Genomic DNA, 22,685 nt, shown 5'->3' with positions numbered 1-22,685 from the left:
TATCTGTGATGCTTGATTGTTGAATTGATCCGGTTTAAAGGGGATTTATTTGTCAGTGGAAGGTGTCTGTGAAACCTAGTCACCTACGAATTTTTTCTCTTCTTATATTCCCTTTTACCCTAATTGCTCTCTCAGATCCATCGGAGAAGATTAGCCTCGAAATTATGTCAAAAAGACCCATCGTAGAAGAAGACAACGTGACGTTGAAGTGTCACGCTGATGGCAACCCTCCACCTAGCTCCTTCTTCTTCCACATCAAGGTCAGTCTGAGCCCAAATCTCAACCTCAAACAGTGCTTGTCCTGTTGTCTGATCTGGAATTAAAGTAGGTCTTTGAGAATACAGCCGTTGCCATCAGACGTTGGCAGCCAATCATTAACACTTCTTTAAAACTTGCCTCAAACTCAGAAAAGACACAATTTAAAATGTAAATAGAATTTATAGATTTCAAGTGTTTTACTTGTCTGCTATTTCTGTGGCTTTAAAAGTTATTATCAGCTGTATCAGTCTGATTTATGTCATAGTTTTCATTTTACTACTTTCTATATCCTGTACCTTTCTTCCTGTCTTCTGCATTTCCTGACTAAAGCTAATTGTACTCCTCTTTCACCCAGGGTCAGAAAATACCAGTGGTAAATTCAGACACCTACACTTTGACTTCCATCAGCAGAGATGCTGGGGGTGAATACAAATGCACCCTGGCTGACAATGAAAAAATGGAGGCATCCCAAAGCATTGCTGTTAGCTGTAAGTACTCATGACATATGCAGACCATTAGCATACTCACTACTGGAGCACAAGGCATAAACCTCTGACTCTTGGAAGTTTATTAACTTCCTATATATAACAAGACCCTTTTTCCCACTGTAAATAAAGTCATGAGAGCAAAGTAATGGTAATCAAATTTAAACTTAGAGAGACCAGCCTGGCAAGGAGGCAGATTGTGGAGTGCCAGGCTGGGAGGAGGGGAACTAATTTGAAATTTCTGACATAAAGTGAGTAAAAGTGTTTCAGACAACTATAAGCTGTTTTCCCCTTTCTACCATCCATCAGCACTCCCTCAAGTAATTACTCCTTTCTTCCCAGGTGTATGTTTTTGAGCCTTTAGTTCAAATGGGACCAATCACTGTATAAAGAAATAAGTAAGAAACATTTCCCTTGCTCTGCGTCCCAAATTGTGACTTCTCTGCATTTCAAACATCTTAAACTAAATGTTTTTTGAGTTCCCGACTTCTAATTTTGCGAGTTTTTGACTGAGGAAAGAATAAAGTAGCTCTCTAAATTGGAAATTGTTTAAGATATTATTGTGACCATGTATTTGTGTGTGTGTCTTGAGGGAACTTGCTCTGGCTAGCTGGCTGGCTAGCAGTACCGTAGATGTCCTCTGACAGCTTGCAGCTATACATTTCCCGCTTTTTGTTTATATGATGTAATTTCTTTCCTTTTCATGTGTATTGCTGTTCACACACACTGATGGGAAAAACTGTTTTATGGGACCAACTCCAATGCAAAGGAGGTTTTTTCATTGACTTAGATACATATAGTTATTGAAATATTTATTTGCACCACAATGACATGTTCCTGTCATATCTAAATTAAAGATGTTCAGGGGAAAACTTGTTAACCTCCTACTGGTAATTGGGCTTACCAATAGGCATTATGGGATTGTGACATCTGAGGCTGGCATCGCTGCAGAATTGTGTCAAACTTAAAAAATAGCAGAAGATACACCACTGAACTTATTCTCTGATTTTGTTATTGTCTACAAATGGGTCTGTGGCTCTCAGCTCCTGGCCCACTGAGGATGTTAATATTAAAAAATGCCTCAGAATTATATTTAAAAAAAAACTCACTAGGGGTCTATTTTCAGCAGCAGTGGATTAATTCATATTTGGAGCTCTAGTAAGTACTTGTGGCAGCAGGACGTGTGTGTGTGTGGTTGAGTCAAATTAAACTGAAAAGCCTCAGCAAAAGTTGTTAAGACGAGAAAAGCGCTATATAAACACATTCCCTTTACATTTACATTTTTATAAATTTTAAATTGTTTTTGGACAACAATGGAGCTCTATGGCACAGAAGAAGAAGATATTTCAGGCTTTGATTCACACAATACTTGTTAGTAAGATACATTCACTGTTGGTTTGAGTGTTGTTGACAAAAAGATTCATGAAGACAAAACATCCACAGCTGTAGCAGCAAAATGCCATCTCAATAGCCCTTACTCTCAGATCAATGTACCCTTTACTTTGTTTGTTTTTTGGTTCTCCAGAAAGTAGACATAAATAAACACATTTTGTCTGAAAGTGGACCTTATGTCTGCGGTAAGAGGCAGCCAACTACTATGATTCAACAGAACTATCCTTTTTCTGTCTTGTTTTCTCAGACTTGGACGTAAGTCTGACTCCCACTGGGAAGGTTGTGAAAGCAGTAGGGGACCCCTTGCCTGTGACGATTGAAAAGAACGCTTCTGGTGACTCTAAAGTTTCATGGACAAAGGTAATGGTCACTGATGAATTATATCCCCAGAGAGCAGCGCTTGTGCTCATGAGGTGCTCTTGAGCAAGCCCCTCAACCCTTAAAATTGGCTCCAGTGTAGCTGCTCAGTGGTACTGGGCACCTTCCAGGTATGTATGTTACTGTGTGAATGTGATCAGGGCAAAAGAGAGACTCCCTCTCAGTGAACCCTTCCCTGAAAAAAAAAAAAGACTAGTATAAAATAGTCTGGACACACGGATATCGGTGTGTTGCCATTCTGAAAATTCCTTTGCTTTAGGAAACAACAACAACACATGTCAAGCTAGCAAGCTACATGCTGAAAATGTAGAAGGTCCCTCCCAAGACTATTAAGCAGAGCCACAGTTGCTGCGTCCTAAGCTTTGCGTAATTGTGATTGGAGAAATGCGAGCAACCCTGACCGTTATTTTTCTCCCATCCTAGAATGTATGTGTGCTGTAGATAGACCTTACTCCACAGCGCTGTGGAGATAGAGCTGGCAATGTGAGACTAAGTAATAAATATTTTTAGAAAAAGCCAATGATAAAATACTCACGTAAGTAGGGACATAACGGTATGAAAATTTATAGTGACCAGAATTATCATTGTTGTCAGGGTATGTTTAAAAGTGTGTTCAATATGTTCAGAAAGCACTGTTAGGCCACAGAATAGATAGAAACAAGCTGAAATAGTTTCTAAAAGTGTAACAGTGTTTATTATATTGAGAAAATAAAGGCAATAGGCTTTTAAAATCTATTGAAAACTGGCTGCTGAATAGTATATCAGTATAACAGTATATCTCTCTCTCTCTCCATATAAATATTACGTCGTAACACGGACTAAACTTCCACATTGTAGCAGAACACTCATTGAATATAACGAGGCTGTAAAACCCATGACAGTTTTGCAAGCTTCAGAATAGTTTTAACTTCATTTCTGGGCTACCCACATCACTTCAACAAAACAGCAAAGAAAAGAAAAGGATAAAGAAAAAAGTCTGCTGATACATTCCGTCCCCTTTTCCTGTCTGAGCGTAGTGTGCCTGCGCAGCAACTTGAACACAGGATTACCACACTGTGGTTATCTGTTGCAATAATAAGGATATTTTAAATGAAAAGGATAATTGTTACCGTCAACATTTCTACCGTGGTTTATTGTTACACCGTTAATTGTTACATCCCTACACATACAGGTTACTGTGTTTGAAATGAACATTTCTGTAACCCTGAACAGGAGAAGTGGATATAGGAAAAAGATTGATAGAGGTAACTGACATCTTGCGTTCATACCAAACAAGTGCTGGATGGGTGAAAATGACACTGGATGTTTGTTACTGTGGCATTTAAGTTGGAGTAACAGGTCCACCTTGCTCTATAAAACAAAAACTGACATTGTGACTCTGGTTTTCAGAATGGAAAGGCATTGAAGGAGCTGCAGTTTAGCAAGTTAACCTATGCTGATGCAGGAGTGTATGTGTGTGAGGTTTCCATGACCGGCATCACGCGACGTCAGAGCTTTGAACTGGTTGTTGAAGGTGAGTGTATGTGTTTTATTAATGTTTACATGCTGCATGTGGTGAAATAAATGTGCATTGCTTGCCACGAGTGGTGGCGGATGACCACAATGTGCGTGGGTGCATAAAAACATACACCAACTGAAACATACACCAACCATATTTACTACCACTTAACAAGTAAACTACTGATGTAATCTCTGCTCTGATAGCCGACAGCTGTCTGCTCTGAGCGCATTCACCGTCACTCTCTCTCACGGACACACTAAGCTCTGAGCTATTCCTTAAGGAGCTTCCCCGGTCTTATAACACCAAGAAGTCCTGCCAGAGCTTCCTGTATTTGGTACGAACCCTCGAAAAATGCTTTCACACTAAAAACAAACCCCACCATCGTTCAGCTTGATCCGGACCGAGACCTCTTTCTCTTTTGGTCGGACCAAATTTTGTCTCTTTGGTCCAGACATTGGTCTGGGTGAGGTTTCACACCAGTAATTTTGGTTCGGATCAAACTAAAAAGTATGAAAGCCCGGACCAAACAAAGTAGGTGTGAAAGCGCCCTTAAAGATCAATTCCTGAGTCACCTGTCTGTCTATCAAACCCCTTGAATGCATCCTGTTTTCACCTGTTTTCTGTAAAATGCTAAAGGCCATTCCATGTTGTAAACTCAGTGTACATCACGTGAAATGTATTTGTGTGTGATTAAAAGTAGATGAATGAAGCTATGTTAGTAGTAACAAGACAATGTGTTGCATCAGGAAAGCCTAGGATCACCAGCCTTACCAAACACCGTGCTGATGATGACAATTACAAAGTTCTGACATGCGAGGCTGAGGGTGTACCAGAACCCAACTTTCAATGGAGCGTCAATAGCACAGACGTAAGTGTGTGTGCGTGCATGCGCGCGTGTGTGTGTGTTTCAAAATAACAGCAAACAGTGCAGTGTGGTTTCAAGTGTCCTTTGAGGAAACCAGTCACTTACAGTAAGGAGCACCTCCTGAAGTTTCCACTATTGCTCCATCATGACAGCCACTGAGGCTGTATGCTGAGTGCAGAATAGTTATTATATAATTATAATGCACCAGTTGCAGTGAGGTTACATCTCTAAGACAACCTTTCCACAGCGTGTGGAGGAATCATCCTTATTTCACTGTAATAAATAATGTATTTATGTAATGTTAGATTTTTTGTGATGAACAACTCCAGGCCTCATCATGAGCAGCTAATGATCTAACAATGTAGCAACCTTTCTGTGTTGGATTTAGGTTTGTTGGCAAAGAATAGTGTGTTTTGTGTTTACTTCTGTAGTCAGAATGAGTTTGCAGTTTGGTACATACTGTCCCCTGACTCCCCTGCATATGGGCAGAGTTCAGCACTCCTGTCTAATGTCAAAGTTGCAGTATTTTACTCTCTTTATTTGTGGTGCCACTATTCCACAGTTCCCCATCTGTCAAGCAATATACTTGATACATAATGTACTTTTCTCTTATAATACCATATCTGAATTATTGTGTGTAGGTGTGGGGAAACACAAACAAAACAACATCTACATACAAGATGACCACTTAAAAAAAATAAAAAGCAATAAGGGTAGTCTATCACGTAGGTCATTGTGAGCACACTAATTAATTATTCGTAAAGTGATATGCTCTGAAGTTTATGGATTATGAAAATGAATGGAGTTGGTTTTAAAACAGCACAATTAATGTACAAAGGAAAAACAGTTCCTGTCAACATTAAAGAAGTTTCTGGTTAGGGAGGGACTTGGATTTGGGGCTACCCTAAAAGCATTTTGCTTCCTCCTACTCCCTTTCAGACAAAAGTTATTAAAGTCATTTAGAAGTATTTATTTATTTTGCTTATTCTTTCTTTTTCTTTCTTCATAGTGAACTAGTTTTGTGTCTTGTTTTTTATGTTTTTTGTTTCTTCTTTTTTTTTTTTTTGAAATAAACAAATCATTATGATAATATCCTGTGGAATGAAAAAATTCCATAATATGTGCTCAACAATAGATGCAGCTTTGTGTGTGAGAGTTTTTTCCAAATATGTTTGGAGCATCTTATGTCTCTGATTTTGTCTCTTATGTCTCTTTTTCTGTGCTTCCAGAAGAAGAGCTCCTACACTAACGGCAAGGTCACCCATAAAATCACTGTGGTCCCCACAGTGAATCTGACTGTCACCTGCACAGTCAGCAACAAGCTGGGAGAAGATACCAGGACCATCAATGTTTCCTCTGGTATGGTCATTCTTGGCTCGATTCAAAAGCGCTTTTGCCACCTCTTTTCTGGAGCGTCCATCACTGGCAAATACTATATTTCACAACGTTTGAGTCACACAGTGTGCGGGACTTCTTAACAAAGGTCATTCTTGGCAACAACTTGGTTAATTGGCTTTATTTTCTCAGTTGTGGGAAATGAGAGGGTGCAATAGTGCTTTTATATAGTAGAGAACTAAAGTTACACAGCTTTTGTAGAGACTTATCATGTATTTTGACTTGCTTGGCCGTGGTACTGCCTTCTGCTGTTTTTAGGTAATGTATTGGGCTATTTAGGCACCCTCAGTTAAACACCGAGAGACAAACTTTCAATTTAATTGTTACTTTCTGTGCAATGCCTTAGAGCATGGAATGACAGTCAGACATTCTCTGTATAGTGACAGTTTTCCTCAGCCAATAACCTTATAGCAGCTCAGCTCTGTAGGAAGGAACACAAGTTACCCTGTTCGAACAGGGTGACTTGTGTACAGTGGTCTTTCACAGTTAGAGAGAATCTTGCCAACGCTTTCAGCTGCAGATTGATTGTGGGAGCATACCACAGAACAATACCACAGAAGGTAGATGTATGTACAGTATATAACAACAATTATACTACACAATAATAGATATAATAGATATACTACACTTACCCAGATTTTCCACTGCACCGCAGTTTTGTTCTGTTCTCTGTTGGACCACACCGGGAGCGTCTCAGAAGCTTGCAGATTTTATTGTCTCTACAAGTAGTACAAGTTTGTTCTGTAGTAGTACAGAACAAACATGTTAATTAGCTAGTATCTATCTTCCACTCTAAACACTCCTGTAATTAAACTCTATGCCTTCTCTTATTTGGCGTTAAAAAATAGATCCATGTTGTCTATTTTGTTTTTTCACCTCCAAGATAGACTGGATGCGCTCGCTGTTTCACTTGTTTTGCGAGAAAATAGACCTGGCATGTACTGTATCTTTATCGTAGCTGAGAGCCGATCCAAGTACGCCTCCGGACCATGGTGGCACCATACTCTACTTGATCCAATCACAGCCATTCATAGTACGGTCAAGTATGGTGCCTGCTATACCTTAGCTAATTGTGTCCAAACATTTTTTTCATGATCAGAAACCAATTTAGACGAAGTAGGTTTACTAAGGGAAGCCTTGCTCTGCCCTCCTACGTACTTTAGCTCAATTTTCATTTTGCTTCAGTACTCCGGCTGGGTTCACTGTTATATATATTCGTTGTTATAGTCTTGGGTTTTCTCAACCAAAGTTTATGGCAGCCCAATCAGCGAACAGAAGGAGAGGCTGACAACAATGGCGTTGAAGTTGTGCTATTTTGAGTTGTATTTCCCTAATGCGGCGGCGAAAGATGAGAGCAAAGCCATTCGGTCCATTGTGGCATGCTGCTGAATATCTAGAAGTTAAAGCCTGAGCAAAAACAATCTTTGCTGAGTTTTGTTGGTGGCCATGATGTTGTGGCCCTCCTCCCCACGGGGTTTGCTAGAAGTTAGATTTTCCAGCTTGTTCCGTTAGTGGTGAAGGAGTTGGCTGGCTAATGCTATGAGGCTAACGGTAGTGATGCTATTGCTAAATATAAGCCTTGTTGATCTACCCTCTTGTTGCACATGCGCATGACATACGTCAAGACCAAACATTAGCGATTGGTTATGGCAGATCTAGAGTGGCTCCGGGCAGACCCAATAGTTTTAAACTTCCACAGATTACCTTAAAGGAAGTTAACACTTATCATTGGAGAGAAGCCAGCCCCTCTCTATAAATGAAATTCACGAGAGTTCAGTAGGACCAGGCTAACCTCAGGGAGCAATTAAAAGGATTTTATTTTTTAAAGGAATGACACCTTACCGTGTCTGCACCTTGTCCCCAGAAATAAGTTCAATAGAAGCATGTTTTGGTGTTAAATTATGCACTATCCTAGGTTAGTGGCACCCATCGGTACACTGCTTTTACAGACAGCACTTGAATGTGGAGAGGCTTTCAGTTTGTTTTTTTCTTTCTTTGAGAACACTGTAAACATTTTTCCATTTTCCACAAATCATACAAACCTATTATCAACAGTCAATATTTTCTGAATCTAACTGTTGCAGAATTTGCTTATGTGGATTATGGACACGTTTGCAGTGCAGGTGCACCAATGACACAAAATCCCTTCACTATGCCCACTATTTGGATTAAACAAATCAAAAAAGGATTATTTTAAGAACGGCTGGGACTGTCAAAGGCTACCGCATTATTCAATTCAATTCAATTTTATTTATAGTATCAATTCATAACAAGAGTTATCTCAAGACACTATACAGATAGACCACACTCCAGAATTTACAAGGACCCAACAGTTCCAGTAGTTTCCTCCAGAGCAAGCGACAGTGTCGAGGAAAAACTTCCTTTTAGGCAGAAACCTCGGTCAGACCCAGGCTCTTGGTAGGCGGTGTCTGACGGGCCGGTTGGGGTTAGAATTTTGTAGTAGTTCATGGCATAGCAGGACACTGTGCGGCATTACAAGGCACAGCAGGACGTAGCAGGACGTAGCTGGGCACTGCAGTGTTGCAATTATCATTGCATGCATTCATTCTGTGCTATTGCTATTCTTCCTCATCCTTTCTTTCTGATTGTGATAATTACTCTTTCTTTTATCTCTCTTTCTTCACCATCTTGAGGGTTTGGCTGCATTTCTTGTCTGTTGGGGTGCTAAACCTTTTTGTCTTTTTCCTGCAATTTAACCAGAGCTAATAAAAATAGTAAAGTTTTGCTTTTAGAATGTTTTGTTGCTTTTTTCCTACTAAGGTACAGTTTGTTACATACCGAAGAAGATTAGGACCACCCATGTAAAATGTATTTGAGTTCTGAGTTTAAAGCCTTTTAACTTGAGAATTAAAATGTATTTAAAAATTCTTACTTTTTTCTCAGAATTCTGACTTTAAACTCAGAACTCAACACATTTTTTTTACATTTGGCCTTAATCCTCTTCCGTAAGTACAGTTTGTTGTAAGGCACTATCAGAAAAGACTTTTGATTCCATTTTGCGAGGCTGCACCTGGCCTGATCAGTGTGGGGTTTTGTTTTGCTTTGGGGTTTTTAGACAGACATACAGTATATGTTTTGTTTACCTTCTATTTTTATGAGTTCTAATTTATTTATGTTTGATTTCAGTTATTAAGGAGGAAAACGAAGAAAAAGGTAAGATTTTCTTTTCCTTTGCCCTTATCTTTTACTTTCTAGACTTTTTAGGAGGTTCTGTTAAATATTTTTTTTCATAAATATCAAGCTATTCTCGAGGTCCAAACTACTATCATGGCAGATTAAACTAAACTGTTAGTCTGGGGGATTCTCTGATAATGCACCCAACAGTTACCACTCACTCACTACCTGCAGACAATACTGTGTCTGACTCCGAACATGCACCTGCATCTCAGCTGTTCCATCTTCATTATTTTATTTCTGGCTAACTCATGCAGAGGAGCTCTCAGGGGCAGATTAGAGGGGTTATAAAGAGGGCCCGGTGATTAATAAAGGACTGGGTTAAATCCTGCAAACACAGTCATCAGAACTATCCATGTGTTACTGATAATGCAAACCGAACACGAGTTAGCAGATTTCCTGACATGATTACATTTACTTGTGTCCCTGACACACTGATAAACCCTCCTGTTCTATAAAAGGAACAGACCAGCCACCATCTCCAAAATTTCCAATCACCACAGAAAATGGTCTACCTGGGACACGTCATGATTTTGGTGTCTGGGTTTTTTATCATATCTAGTTTGAAACTGTCTTTCCTTCAGTTGTAAAGCTTCTGTGTAAGTGTGTGTTAGTCCTACTGCTGAATGCTGCTGTCTGTTGTCAGGTGCCCATGAAGATTCAGAGGACCAGGCCAAGCTCATAGTGGGAGTCATGGTAGGGCTCCTCATAGCTGCTGCCATAGTGGGTCTCATCTACTGGCTCTACATGAAGAATTCAAGGTACAGAAACAAACACTGGTGTGCAAACTCAATGTTGTTGAGCGTGAACTTGGAATTATAATCAGAAGGAAGGTGGTCAAGGTTTACAGCCACAGTCTCCAATTATGTATTTATTCACATATTCCAAAGAAGTGCTACGCAGATGTGGAAGTACTATGAGGTGGGAGGTTTTCAGAGCACGTAGCAGAGGGAAATATGGCAGAATGGGTTGTGAGTCTGGAGGAGAAAGTAAGAAGGTGTTTGTGTGTGTGTGTGTGTGTGTGTGTGTGTGTGTGTGTGTGTGTGTGTGTGTGTGTGTGTGTGTGTGTGTGTGTGTGTGTAAAGAGATTGTTGAGTTTGTGTCGTCTGGAGCAGAGAAGGTCATTCTGCAGCATAGGTGCTTTACATGTTTGCAATTCTGTATTCAACACAGACAAGGAAGCTGGAAAACTGGGGAGAAGGAGTTGGGAACATCTGAGGAAAGCACAAAACTAGAGGACAACAATCACGCTGTTTAAAGGCACTCCTGCTGTGCTACTTGGGATGAAAATGGTAAGAACTGTCACTTTTAAATGTGCATACACCATACACCTGCAGAGTGAGTAAGTTACATTTTAGTTCAAGTTTAATTTGAATGTATACAACATATACATACAAGTATATTTTTTGTTTATTACAAGATGTCCTATTTTTGAAGGACTGGCCATCAATCCTTTTAGTATGCAACAAATGATTTGCTTAGATCTCATAACATTACAAGGTGTACAGTTATATAAAAATCTATCATTCTTTTATAAAGAAGCATTTTATATAGCTAATTTATTCCCTCATGCTGGGAAAGATGAACAGTCTGTCAGATGATCAGACAGATAAAAATAACTTAGTCAAACTTATTTGGAAGAGAGAAAAAAAAGTTGACTGATGCAATAATTACCATAACTGTCCACTGTAAACATAAGTCATACATTATAAACTACACGTTCCTCTGCTGTCTCGTGGTTCTCATAGTGGCATAAGAAAAACAACCAATCGGAGCCAAGCATTCTCTAACGCAGTGTCAACTTTCCTCATGAACTTTGATGACACTTGCAGCGCTGATCAAATATGAATCAAGATTCTGTTACTGCATTGCCTGTTTCTCGCCTCAAATGTTTTTTATTCAATTTTATTTATAGTATCAAATCATAATAGCAGTTATCTCAAGACACTTAACAGGTTGAATATGTCTAGACCACACACAAAGACCCAACAATTACAGTAATTCCCTTAGAGCAAGCATCTGTCGCTGCTGGTTGGAGATGTGATGAACGGTGGTAATTATAGTCACAACAAAGATAAGGGATCTGTGACTAGAAATAATAGTTGCGCAGTTCAGGGTGCAGCAGGGCATAGTAGGGACCTGCTTCACACACTTATTTATGTGTACTGTGTACTGAAAGTTTGCTCTGGCCAGTGGGCAGTGCTTTGGATTTTGGCGGTTATTAGGGTTCAAACTGCGAAGCGGTAGAACCCTTCTATGTTTGTCTGTTTTAGTTACTGTTATTAGGGTTCAAACCGCAAAGGGTATGTTTAGATAAGTGACCCAGATATACCCGGACAGTTTTATATACATACGCCACTAGGGGACACTACAAGTGCAAGATAGGTGAGGGGCATTACACACATTTCAATATAAATCACATATTCATTGTCTAATCATCACAAATCTCTCAGGCTATGTCCTTATAGGTACCATGCCCTGAAAGTTTCAGTCACATTCAGCCAGGGGCGCTACAAATGCAAACAAACTGCCGGGGACATAGCATAAATCAGGCTATAAATGACTAAATGTGTGTCCAATCAACACAAAATTTCCAGGAAATGTCTACATATTGACCTCACACATACACTGCAAGTCTCATTTAAATTGCCCACTAGGGGGCGCTTTAAATGCACAATAACTGGATAACTGGTTTGAGCTTGAAATCGCAGCTTTCGGCTTAATTAGCAATTTTTTTTGTGTTGGTCATCTGCTTTTCTTAAATTGCCGTGAGCTGGACTGAGCTACATATCACACTGAATTGAAAATAAATGTTTTTGACAAATCAGTTGTAGGCATTTTAAACAAAGTGCACTGTATGTCCAATTGTTACAAAGCTTGCGGGATACGTTTTATAATAATGTTGGACCACATGTGTGAAATTACTTTGAGAAAAAAGGTTTGAACCCGCAAATCGCCGCTTGCAGCTATATTATTTACATCTGAAATTATATATAATTATATAATTAATAGAAGTAAAAGTACTTACTAATGTAAGAGTAGTGATAAAATGCAGTAAACAACTTATTTAGATGCTTAGTGAGTACAAGGTTGTCATATTTAATAGGACTGATGGCCAAATCTAAGAAATAAGAATTGAAAAGATTGAAAGAAACTGGAATTACATTTGTGTGTAGATGTTTTTCAGGGCATTATATGTCAAAAAGTTACATGATTGAAATGAGAATGACTTTATTTCTCTGTACGTCTTTGTGGGGAAGAAGCAGCCATGCAACATTAAAAATACAGATTCCCAGTTGGCTGCTGACACCCTCCATCAGGCTGCACAAGCACAAGCAGCAACAGAGTCCTGCCCACTGCCTGCTGTCCCACCTCACTGTTTGAAGTCGGCTCTGAGGCTGCCTCGTGTTACTGTTTCATTTTGTGTTTTCGTGTTCCTGGTGAATGCTCAGTTATGTTTTGTGTGAGCAATTCTGCTCAGGGTATGTGGTGGTTTTTTTGCCGCTTAGTTCATCCTTTAGAAATTTATTTTATATTTGTTCTCAATTTTCTTTAAAGAATGTACACTTTTAAGGCCTGTATAACGAATTATAATTGTGGTTGTGCCCTTGCTGAGCATGTCAATGTTTATTTTTATTGTTTGTACTTTTTTGTGTGTTAAAAAAGCCTTTGTTAGGCTGTCCTTAGAGAAAAATAAATCTTACTGCTGTATAACGGAAACACTTCAAATGTTAAGATAACCTCAACATCTCTAACCTCCTGACTTAAGTTCTCTAGTTTTCACACACTGGTAAATTGTCTGTATAGGTAATGGATGCCCACTACCAAAAGAGTCCTAATTTTAGGCATGATATTAATTAAGGAATTGGATGTACTATGACTTATTTCTATACATCCAGTTATTGCATTACTGTGACCCCAAAAAACTAACTAACTAAGTTTTAAATAGCATCTGTATTGTTGTAAATTGAACACTAATTAGTTGTTTTTGTAAATTCCAGTAAATTTTGTCACTCTTAGTTAGTCATTGGAAAAACTGTTTAGTCTGAGAAGGTAAAAAGAAATAAAAAGTCAAGAAGTCCTCAGAAAAACGACTTGTAAGAAATGCAAAAGGATGTTCTTCCATGTTTCTTTTTTTAAGTTTTCTTACCTGTGATTTAGTTTAGTACACTATATTGTTGTCTTAATGTCTTCACATATCTGGTCTACAGTTCCTATAGAATACTTTCTTTTCATGTTTTCTTTTTGGAAGAGCTTTACTTTATGCCAGATCTAAAAATCTGTCTTTCTGTGTTTTGTAGTATTTATATCATGTGTGCAACCTTCTTGGATGGCGATGCTGCAGCATGCAAGATAATAGTTATTTTTAAGCCTGCGTTGATGTTTTGAAAAGGTACTATGTGGTAGGAGAGTTACATGAAAGTGAATAAGGCTATACAGTATCTGTGGTAATTACCTGCTGTAATTTTATTGTCATTTTTAGCTCAGTGGTGTGAAGGATTATACCCCATACAGAAGGCAGTGTTGTTACAGGCAGACTAAATGAGATGCATACAGATGGTGGCTCTTTGGCTTTACATCTTTTGCTCTGGTACATCCCACAACCCTAGTGACCCACCTAGGACAAAGGTTTAGGAAAGTTTGAGTGGAATCATAGACCATTTATAGTTCAGTTCATTGTTATTAACGTCACACCCTTACATGTAAGACTCAAGTTCTGATAATTAACTTCAACCTAACCATTATATTTCTAAAAATCCAAGGGGGATTATGAATATAGCCAATATCTGATTTATAAAGATTTGAGAATGTGGAACCGGTTTTCTTAGACATTTAGTTTTTTTTTTTTTTTTTTTCAGCGCCTGGCAAGAAGGTATTTTAAATGGATTTTATAAAGAGCTTCAGATGCAGATATTATTATATGTTGGTTGAACTTGAAGGAACCATGCCCACAAGTTGATCTTGTGATGTTCTCTTGGATGCTCCTTTTCCAAACTAAAGCAAAGAGATGACACTCAGTTTTCTTACTTTATTTTTGTGGAAGGTGTATCTTCAAAATGACAGCAGTGTCATCACATTGTGGGATGGTTACGACACTACATGACATGAAAGCAGTAGATCAGCATTTTAGGGTCCTTTTGTTTGCACATGCCTTTTGTTCCTTTTTTAAATAATCAGGTCAGCAGTGAAACCAAAGATGGTGAGATGAGAAGGCCATAGTAGTGTTGTAAATACAGACTTTTGTTTTTGTACTGTTGTTGACAATAAAGTGAACATTTTGAAACAAAAGGAGTCTGGCTTATTGGTGTAGATGTGTTTAATTAAAGAATTGTCCCAACATATCAATCCATATTTATGTTTGTTGCTCTAGAGTGCCAGATGTTCTTGAATGTCAGATGTTCTTGAGCTTTAAAAGGCCCTCTGCATTCATTTTCATGATCTTTGTCTTTTTTGGTAGCTGCCAGTGTTGTGGACTTATCCTGCATCTAAAAGTGATTGTGTCGTCTGCAGAATCTATAGTAGATCATCCAGTTGTGCCCATATAGTGCACTAGATTCCATTCTGTTTTTGGTTAAATGTAAATGTGCTGTATCAATATAGCGCTTTTCCAGTCTTAACAACTGCTCAAAGCGCTTTCACATCTACAGGGAACATTCACACACATTCATACACTGTGGCCGGGGCTGCCATACAAGGTGCCACCTGCTCATCAGATAAACATTCACACACATCCACACGCCGATGCGCAGCACCGGGGGCACCTCGGGGTTCAGTGCCTTGCCCAAGGACACTTCGACAATGACTGCAGGGGCGGGGATCAAACCACCAACCTTCCGATTGGCAGGCAACCACTACCACTGAGCCACAGCCGCCCCCAGTTAATTGTCCTTATTATCCAGTCAATGGGTAGTAAGCCTGTCTGACCCTGCTTTCAAACTCAAACTGGTTGAAAACTTGTACCTAATGTATCACTCTACTCATTCCAGCATAGCTATTGGAATACTTATTTTTCAGATTACAGAACACCAAATAAACCCCATTTACTTACCCTTTCAATTTAAAACCATTTAAACAAAATGCCAATGTAAACATAAAGAGAGACTCCAGTAACACAGTTCTATCTTTTAAAGAGGCCCTTTGACTAAATGTTTGTAAGTATTTACTCTAGATAAAGCTGCCTAATTTATGAAAGGTGTTTACAATCCGTTAAAGAGAACAGCAACTGTTCATTCCCACAGACCATCTATTAATGAGGCGAGGGCAATCTGATGTCCATTTCACTGCTATGCATTTCCTGGCCACACAATACATTTAAATGTAAATCTGCTGACACTTGTGAATTCCCTGAGTAGGCAAAGCTCAGGATCTAATGGGAAGGCAACTTAAGTGATCTTGGTCAAGGTATCAAAGAAGTCGTACCAAAATGGTCTCATATTTGTACAAAGCCAAGTATAGTGCAGGGAGCTGGGCGTCTAGACCACGTCTGAAGCACATTTCCAACAATTCAGATTTGGATATATGTAATTTGTTTGGACTGAGGTACAGTTGATGGAGGAAATTATAATGAACCACCCTTTACCAGGCATTTGTATCTGACAAACTGTCTTGACCAGACAGACCAGAGCTGTAGTTCTTGCTTAAGTTTTTGGCAAGTTTTCATCACAACAGTAAACAGGAAAGTCATTCCTGGACCCAGGTTGGCTCCATGAAAAGATGTTAACTGAAGAAAGGTCTTGACGGACAAATATTTCTTTCATTTTTGAAATGACATAAGAGCTTTTTCTTCCCTCAACAGTCTTCCAAATGTTGCATCCCTTTATTATGTATTATTTCTGAATCTTGTTATTCAGAGTCAAGGGTATGAGGTAATTTTTTCTTTGGTGATAGTCCCATTTATAGTCTAAGACGTCTGAGCAGACATTGATACGTTGAATACCCATTGTTTGAACGTCCAATCAAGACTTTGTTACGGTTAAAAAAAAATTCCAAAATGAAACGTTTGCCAACGTCTGGACGCCCTTATCCTTATTTCTTATTCTGCGTTTACTACAAACAATAGAAATGTTTACATCTAGTTTTACCTGGGCCACAAAACCCAGGAGGACGAAAGTCCTGTATATTTAAGTTATTATTGTTTTATTAGTCAACATGTTTGTCTTTCTGTACGTCTCCTGACTTTCTGACAGACGCAGCCCAAATTTAATCAACACTCTCTGATTTAAAGTGTTAAAACTAAAAACTAAAAAATAATAAATGCCTGTTGGAGTGTTCCTGTCACTTTACATGTTAGGAGATTATCTTTATAGTAGCTGTGAGGTCTTTTGCCTCATCCAGTCTTCCAGAAGAAGTCTAGTCAGTATCAACACAATTACGAATTTGTTTCTTTCATTTCAGTTTCTGGCATTTTTTTCCAGATTTATTTTAATATGGTTTATTTGCAGTTAAATTAATGATTACTCCAAAGCGCTGTGGAAATAGGTCTCGCAATGTGAGACTATACTGGAACATACTGTCGGGAAACAGCTGTGTACCATGAGTGGTATCGTGACACATGCACTAACTTGCGTAATTGAGACTTTTTATTTACTTACCCATGAAAATAACATATCAAGAAAGAAACATTAATAATGTATAAATTAATTGCGCATTACTCTATGCTTTACTTATTATCACATTTGTTTTGTCACCAGAGCACATTAATACGAAAATGGCAATAGAAAATAAAAAACACCCTTTGCATCCTAAGGCCACTTACCCCCTTCACAAGGACGTCCAATTGAATGGACAACACTGAGCTCAGAGTGTCAAGTTTAAGAAAAAGAAAGGGAAAAGAGACCAGTGTAACAATTAAGCCTCAAGTTAAGGAGGATTGGAATATCTAAAGTGTGGTAATTTGTCTGCAACCAAAAACATTGCCTATGCTCTAATCCATGATTTAGCCAAGGAGAGCAGTCTGGCATTCGTTTTTTAAGGATTTTCTGGTTCAGTACAAACAGCACTGCCAATTGTGACAATTAACCTCAGTTGAAAGTTGTAATGTAATAAACTTGGTGAGTTAGGTGAGCAGATAAAGCTGCTTAGCAGATGACAAAGCATCTATCTATATGTTTGTATATACTGTATGTTTTAGGTTACCTTACCTACTTTAATGGCTGTGCTGCAATGGATTAAAACCCCACCCAACCCCAATGAGACCAAACACACTGACCACATGTTTAAACTAATACATAAAATGAAAAATCTGTTCCACACAGATTGTGGACTTTAAGAGCACGTTCAATGGTTAACTGGGTAGTTGGTCTCCACCACCAAGCATCATACTCTCATGGTTGACCATGCAGCACAGAGAGCCATACTCACTTTGTTGACATGCACATATCAACCTTTTGGTAACCACACGGTAACGTGTTTTGCTGAAAAGTATCAATGTCAAATCAGGGTTAAGATGACCTCATAAGATCATATTCTAATGATGAGAAAGCATGGCTTATTCCAACACACAAACACAACACTTACATGTAAAGAAAAGTCAGTGAGTTGTATCATTAGGACTGGGATCAATATTTCCTCCTGCTGTACAGAACATTGAACCTTTTCATTTCTTTTTTGCTGCCAGACTATGACATATCTGACATGAAAAACATTGTTGTTAAGTGATATCTAATATATTTGGACTACATTTTGGAATAATTTACAGCTTACCAACTGAGAACCTCATTCCCAACAGAGAGAGGAAAAGGTAAAAGTTACTCTGTAGAACCTTTACTACTGACTTGTGACTGTTAAAGGATTTTAGACTTTTTTAGACTTCTTATTGATATCGTTTTTTTAGGATATGGTGTGCTAAGGGATTAATTAGCTCAATTCAAATTCTTCTAGAAAACTTAATGCCCAATTTAACCAGGATAATCTAGGTTTTTACTATTTATTTATTTAGAATAAAATTGTACCCTTTAAACAATTGAGCTCTGGAAAACCAGCAACATCGCTAAATAGACATTGGACGGGGCAAGACACAAGAGTATTGATATAATAGACAGGTTTTAAACAAATCACCAGGTTTGACACACTTATGTGAAAGAGACAACAAAGAAGAAAAAAGAATAGATTGTCCTTATCGACATATACGTAGTGATGTCACCAAATTCCTATTCAGATCTCAGAAATTATTTTGAAAGAAAAATCCACGGTATTACATGACTATCACAGTGGTCAAAACAGTCAAATGAAATCCAAAATTATAAACTGGAATTATCCTTTAATCGGTATGAGAATAAATAGCTGGGTAAACATTGCCCATTTCATGGCAAACTGCACCTCTAATAAGTATGGCACATATCTGCCGACATCTAAGATACTACTTTAAAAATAAAAAAAGGGTAGTAAAACAATACTGTTTTCCATTAGAACAAACCCAATACATTGGTCAGACGTGTTACAGTCATTAGATTACACCTGATTCCAGATTCTGAGGTAAGGGCTTTAACTCCGCCTTTACTGCACGGTGGATCTTGCATCTGACTCAGCTCATAGTTTGAATGCTCTGCAGTGTTCTCTTTGTCTTTACTGTGTTCACAGTTCACAGAAGTGAGTCCACTTCAATGTAAATGCATAATTGCTGCAGTATTTCAATTAATAATGAATAATTGCTGGAGTGACTTTCACTCTTAATCAGACTGAGAGTGATTCCTCAAACATGTGGGGAATGTGGACATTTCCCCATAAGATTGCTGTGTAATTTAAGGCGGCTGCAGTGTAATGGCTGCAGAGCACATGGTTTTTTGAGCATTGTCAGACGTCTGGCTCGCTGATCTACACAACAGGTCTGTCATGTTATTTAAATGCTTGCGCTGAAATGCAGGCACAATCGTCTGGCTTTTGAAATATTATTAATATTTACTTTTACAAACATTACATATTTTCTACAACTTAATCACTTAAGGTCAAAAAGCGAGCTACGAAGAGCTCAGTGTACAAAGGTATAACTCACTTGCGCAAAACAAATACATTCATATGCTTGCGGTCCTCAGATGAAGATAATAAAAAAGGCCATATTTGATTAATCTCCTGGTCTAGTAACAGAAACAAAAAACAAGTTTATCTCTTCCACCCTGTTTCCTACTACCAAGATGCCATGTCTAACTAAAACTACATAGCAGCTCCAGAGGAGGAGCTCTAGGTCTGAGGGAAACAAAGGAATCAATAAGGCATCCTCTGACTCCATCTAACTGCTCCTGACTCATCAGACCTTGTTAAGACCTATTAGACAGCCAGACCATGGGCAAACAGTGGAGTATTCTCTAATGGGCAACACGTGAAGAAAGATGAGGGAGTTAGTGAAACAAGAGACGTGAAAGTAACAAAAGGAGTGAGAGAAAGAAAAACAGTGGAGTCTTGCTCTCCCTACTGGCTGAAAATTAAAATGACCTACTTCAAATTGGCTGTGCCTGTAGAGAGCTTGAGATTGAAAGGCTCTTCAAACTAAATCTGGAGGGTGGCGAAAGAAACAGTAGCAGCAGTAGCAGGATTAGGGCTTTACAACAGGCATACATTCCCAGCCTGGAGAAAAACAGGATCATTTGAAAACCAGGCAGCCAGCACCGGCAAAGCTCACTGTAAACAACACCAAGCCTGGTTCTTTTTTTACAGGTTTAAATCTTTTCACAGACAGTCTTTTTTCCCATTTTTTAATTATCTTTGTTCTACTGTGATTTGGTCTTGGCCACTTTGTTGTGCATTATTATCTCTGTTTGTCAACAAAAGGCAAGTCTCTTGAAATATTTTTTTGTTCATGTTGATTAACAGTCCCAGGCCAAGCACAATAAAAAAGCCCTTTTTAGTCAGTCCATTCAGAGGCACAGCTTAATTGTTGTGCTCCCCTTTCACTGTCTCTTGGACTAGAGAGACAGACTTGGGGCCACTAAGCAAACTCTCGCAGAATGTTTCGGGCCACGTCAACTTTGTACTGGGCAATCATCAACGCCCGCTTCACATCCTCAAAGGAGTAACCCTCCCCCATCAGCTTGGCAATTTTGGCGTCCACGTTTTCTGACTCCAAGCTGTGGGGTTTGCCAGGCTGAATGTCTGGAGGGATCTTCCTGGGCAGTGGCTTGGGCGGTCTGGCAGGGGCCTGCAAACAGTCCATCGATACTTTGATAGAGAGAAGGGAATTCATGTCAGTGGAAAGACGCCCCTGGCACACAGGCAGACACTTGAGATTGTTATTAGTTATAAAGTTGTATTTATGGGGTTATATGCTTTAGACTTATCTAATATAAAATCAAGTAATTAAGTATTTGCCCTTCAAACTTTTGAGGTATCTTGTGTTTATTATGGATTCTATTCTATGCATCTATTGATGTAAAAGCTATCAGCAAGATTTAGGGAGATGTTTATGAATGCATTTAAGCTTTTGTAATTTAGTATCCAATATACAGAAATCTACATTCATCATTCTTTGGGATGGGATACTATTGCTACTATATTTAAGCTCTATGTGGATTATGTGAATGTTATGTATTTATGCCTTATTTTTATGCAGAGATGGCTTCTCTGTATCTAATACCATTTGCCAGCTGAAGGTTGTGAGGCAATAAATTTATCTTTGCAACAGATGACTGAGCTCTAAGATAGATAACATGCAGTGATACATGTGTATTACATCTACATTTTGTATCGTAAAGTTTTTGTGAAAGTGAAAAGACCTGGACATGTTTTTCTAAGCCATATGTGTGCATTTTCTCATGTAGCATTTGCTGAGAAAGGGAGGTTACTACCTTGACTGGCTGATAAATGGTTGTACTCCAGGCAACCTCGGGAGCCTTTAACATGTTCTTTGTGTCGTCTGACTGGAGGCAGAGGCGCAGCACTTTTCAGCATGTCAAGCACTGTGTCTAGACCACAGACGATACAGAGCATTCAGGTAAAGGAGCCTGTTGCTATCTATCAGTCACAAAGTAATGCTATGTAAATATTCCACAATTCGGTGAGCATAATAAACACTTCCACCGCGAGAGACAATTATTAGACTAGCACAACACCATAGGAGATGCACTAAATGTATGTTTCAAACATTTTCCAAACAAACAAATTGAGTTTGCCAGCTCACCGGGGGTTAACAGCAAATGCTCATGTCCAGAGGAGGGCCTGTCTGGCCGTGCGATGACAGAGGAGGAGGACATGGAGGAGGTGCAGAATGCGGACGGAGAAGAGGAGGAGAGGTCGGTGAAGCTGTGTCTCACCGGTGGAGGAGGAGGCTGAGACGAAGGGCGGCTGCCAAAGGGATCTTGTAAGGCTGAAACACAACAAAACCACAGACAAGACTAACCTCTCTGCTCTGATTTACAATTCATACTTAGAGTACAAAAGGAGGTGGCTGACGCTGCAAAGAGCAGCTGACATGCTTCCCTGAAGAGACAAGCCAAGAGACGATATTTCTGAGATGGGACTTAACAGGAGGAAGGGGACTGGGACAGGAGGAATAAGTTAGCTTAAAAAACTTGTTGTGGGTAGTCTAGGTTACCAGAACCCAAACGTTGACGGGGATAACATGACATCCAACATACTTATTAGCATATAACTAAATCAGAAGCATAGTATTTGTTTACAGCATTAAAGCAGTTTTAAGCTTCTTGCGTTCAGCGCAGTCAGTGCGGTGCGGACGGCGATATGGCGCTAACACAGCCTGGCCATGGCCTGGACCTCCAATATTTTGTTTCATTGCATAAACCGTGTTGCAATGATTAGCTACAGGTGAGAAGAAGTCTGTTCTTTTAGCCGTTCTGGCCTCAATCAGTATGAAAAACCAGTCGGTTAGCGACAAGCATGCACGCAACAGGTGAAACAGCTTTTACAGTAGCACAATACATTCCAATTCAGATGAGGACAATGTGAACTCTGCTGTGTTTGGGGTTGGCTACCTTGTGGGGGCAGCAGAATGTCATAGTCTGATGGTGTCTTCTTGGTGTTGAAGGGGCAAAGGGGGGTATGTGCCACCCGCGAGATCAACCCCCTTACCGACTCGGAGTGTCCACCTGAGGAATTAAAGCAAAGAATATGTTTTTTAAATGAACAACAAAGAATTCTGACGATGGAATTGGATGGTTGTTTTGCACTTTTACCTGATTCAAGATTTATTATAATATCATGTTTAATATATAATATAATTTATTTATAATATAATAATAATAATAATAATAATAATAATAATAATAAT

The 22,685-nt window shown here is 39.0% G+C and overlaps 2 protein-coding genes across 9 annotated transcripts in view; one reads left to right on the top strand and one right to left on the bottom strand.

The window, feature by feature from the left end:
• alcama (activated leukocyte cell adhesion molecule a) overlaps nt 1–14,758 on the top strand; it is a 76,258-nt gene extending 61,500 nt beyond the window's left edge. Inside the window, exons 7-16 of one of the 6 annotated variants that reach the window (XM_034889173.1) lie at nt 136–260; nt 614–746; nt 2,383–2,495; nt 3,903–4,026; nt 4,761–4,886; nt 6,107–6,238; nt 9,422–9,448; nt 10,116–10,230; nt 10,643–10,761; nt 12,733–14,758. In XM_034889173.1, coding sequence (XP_034745064.1) covers nt 136–260; nt 614–746; nt 2,383–2,495; nt 3,903–4,026; nt 4,761–4,886; nt 6,107–6,238; nt 9,422–9,448; nt 10,116–10,230; nt 10,643–10,727 — 980 coding nt within the window. In that variant the 3' untranslated portion in view covers nt 10,728–10,761; nt 12,733–14,758. Of the gene's footprint in view, nt 1–135; nt 261–613; nt 747–2,382; nt 2,496–3,902; nt 4,027–4,760; nt 4,887–6,106; nt 6,244–6,362; nt 6,536–9,421; nt 9,449–10,115; nt 10,231–10,642; nt 10,762–12,729 lie in introns of those variants that run through there. The other 5 variants (XM_034889172.1, XM_034889174.1, XM_034889175.1 and 2 more) reach the window with 5 other exon arrangements.
• Nucleotides 14,759–18,708: 3,950 nt separating this feature from the next.
• cblb (Cbl proto-oncogene B, E3 ubiquitin protein ligase) overlaps nt 18,709–22,685 on the bottom strand; it is an 88,183-nt gene continuing 84,206 nt past the window's right edge. For 2 of the 3 annotated variants that reach the window (XM_034889170.1, XM_034889171.1), the window contains exons 16-19: nt 22,390–22,503; nt 21,579–21,764; nt 21,247–21,363; nt 19,371–20,620 (exon numbers count right to left, since the gene is read on the bottom strand). In XM_034889170.1, the coding sequence (XP_034745061.1) occupies nt 20,391–20,620; nt 21,247–21,363; nt 21,579–21,764; nt 22,390–22,503 (647 nt within the window). In that variant the 3' untranslated portion in view covers nt 19,371–20,390. Of the gene's footprint in view, nt 20,621–21,246; nt 21,364–21,578; nt 21,765–22,389; nt 22,504–22,685 lie in introns of all 3 variants that reach the window. The other variant, XR_004658942.1, reaches the window with a different exon arrangement.

This window comes from Etheostoma cragini, chromosome 13, assembly GCF_013103735.1.
Source record: "Etheostoma cragini isolate CJK2018 chromosome 13, CSU_Ecrag_1.0, whole genome shotgun sequence".
In the NCBI taxonomy this organism is placed as follows: domain Eukaryota; kingdom Metazoa; phylum Chordata; class Actinopteri; order Perciformes; family Percidae; genus Etheostoma; species Etheostoma cragini.
The sequence above is the reverse complement of the archived record's forward strand: the minus strand, read 5'-3'. Positions and strand labels throughout refer to the sequence as shown.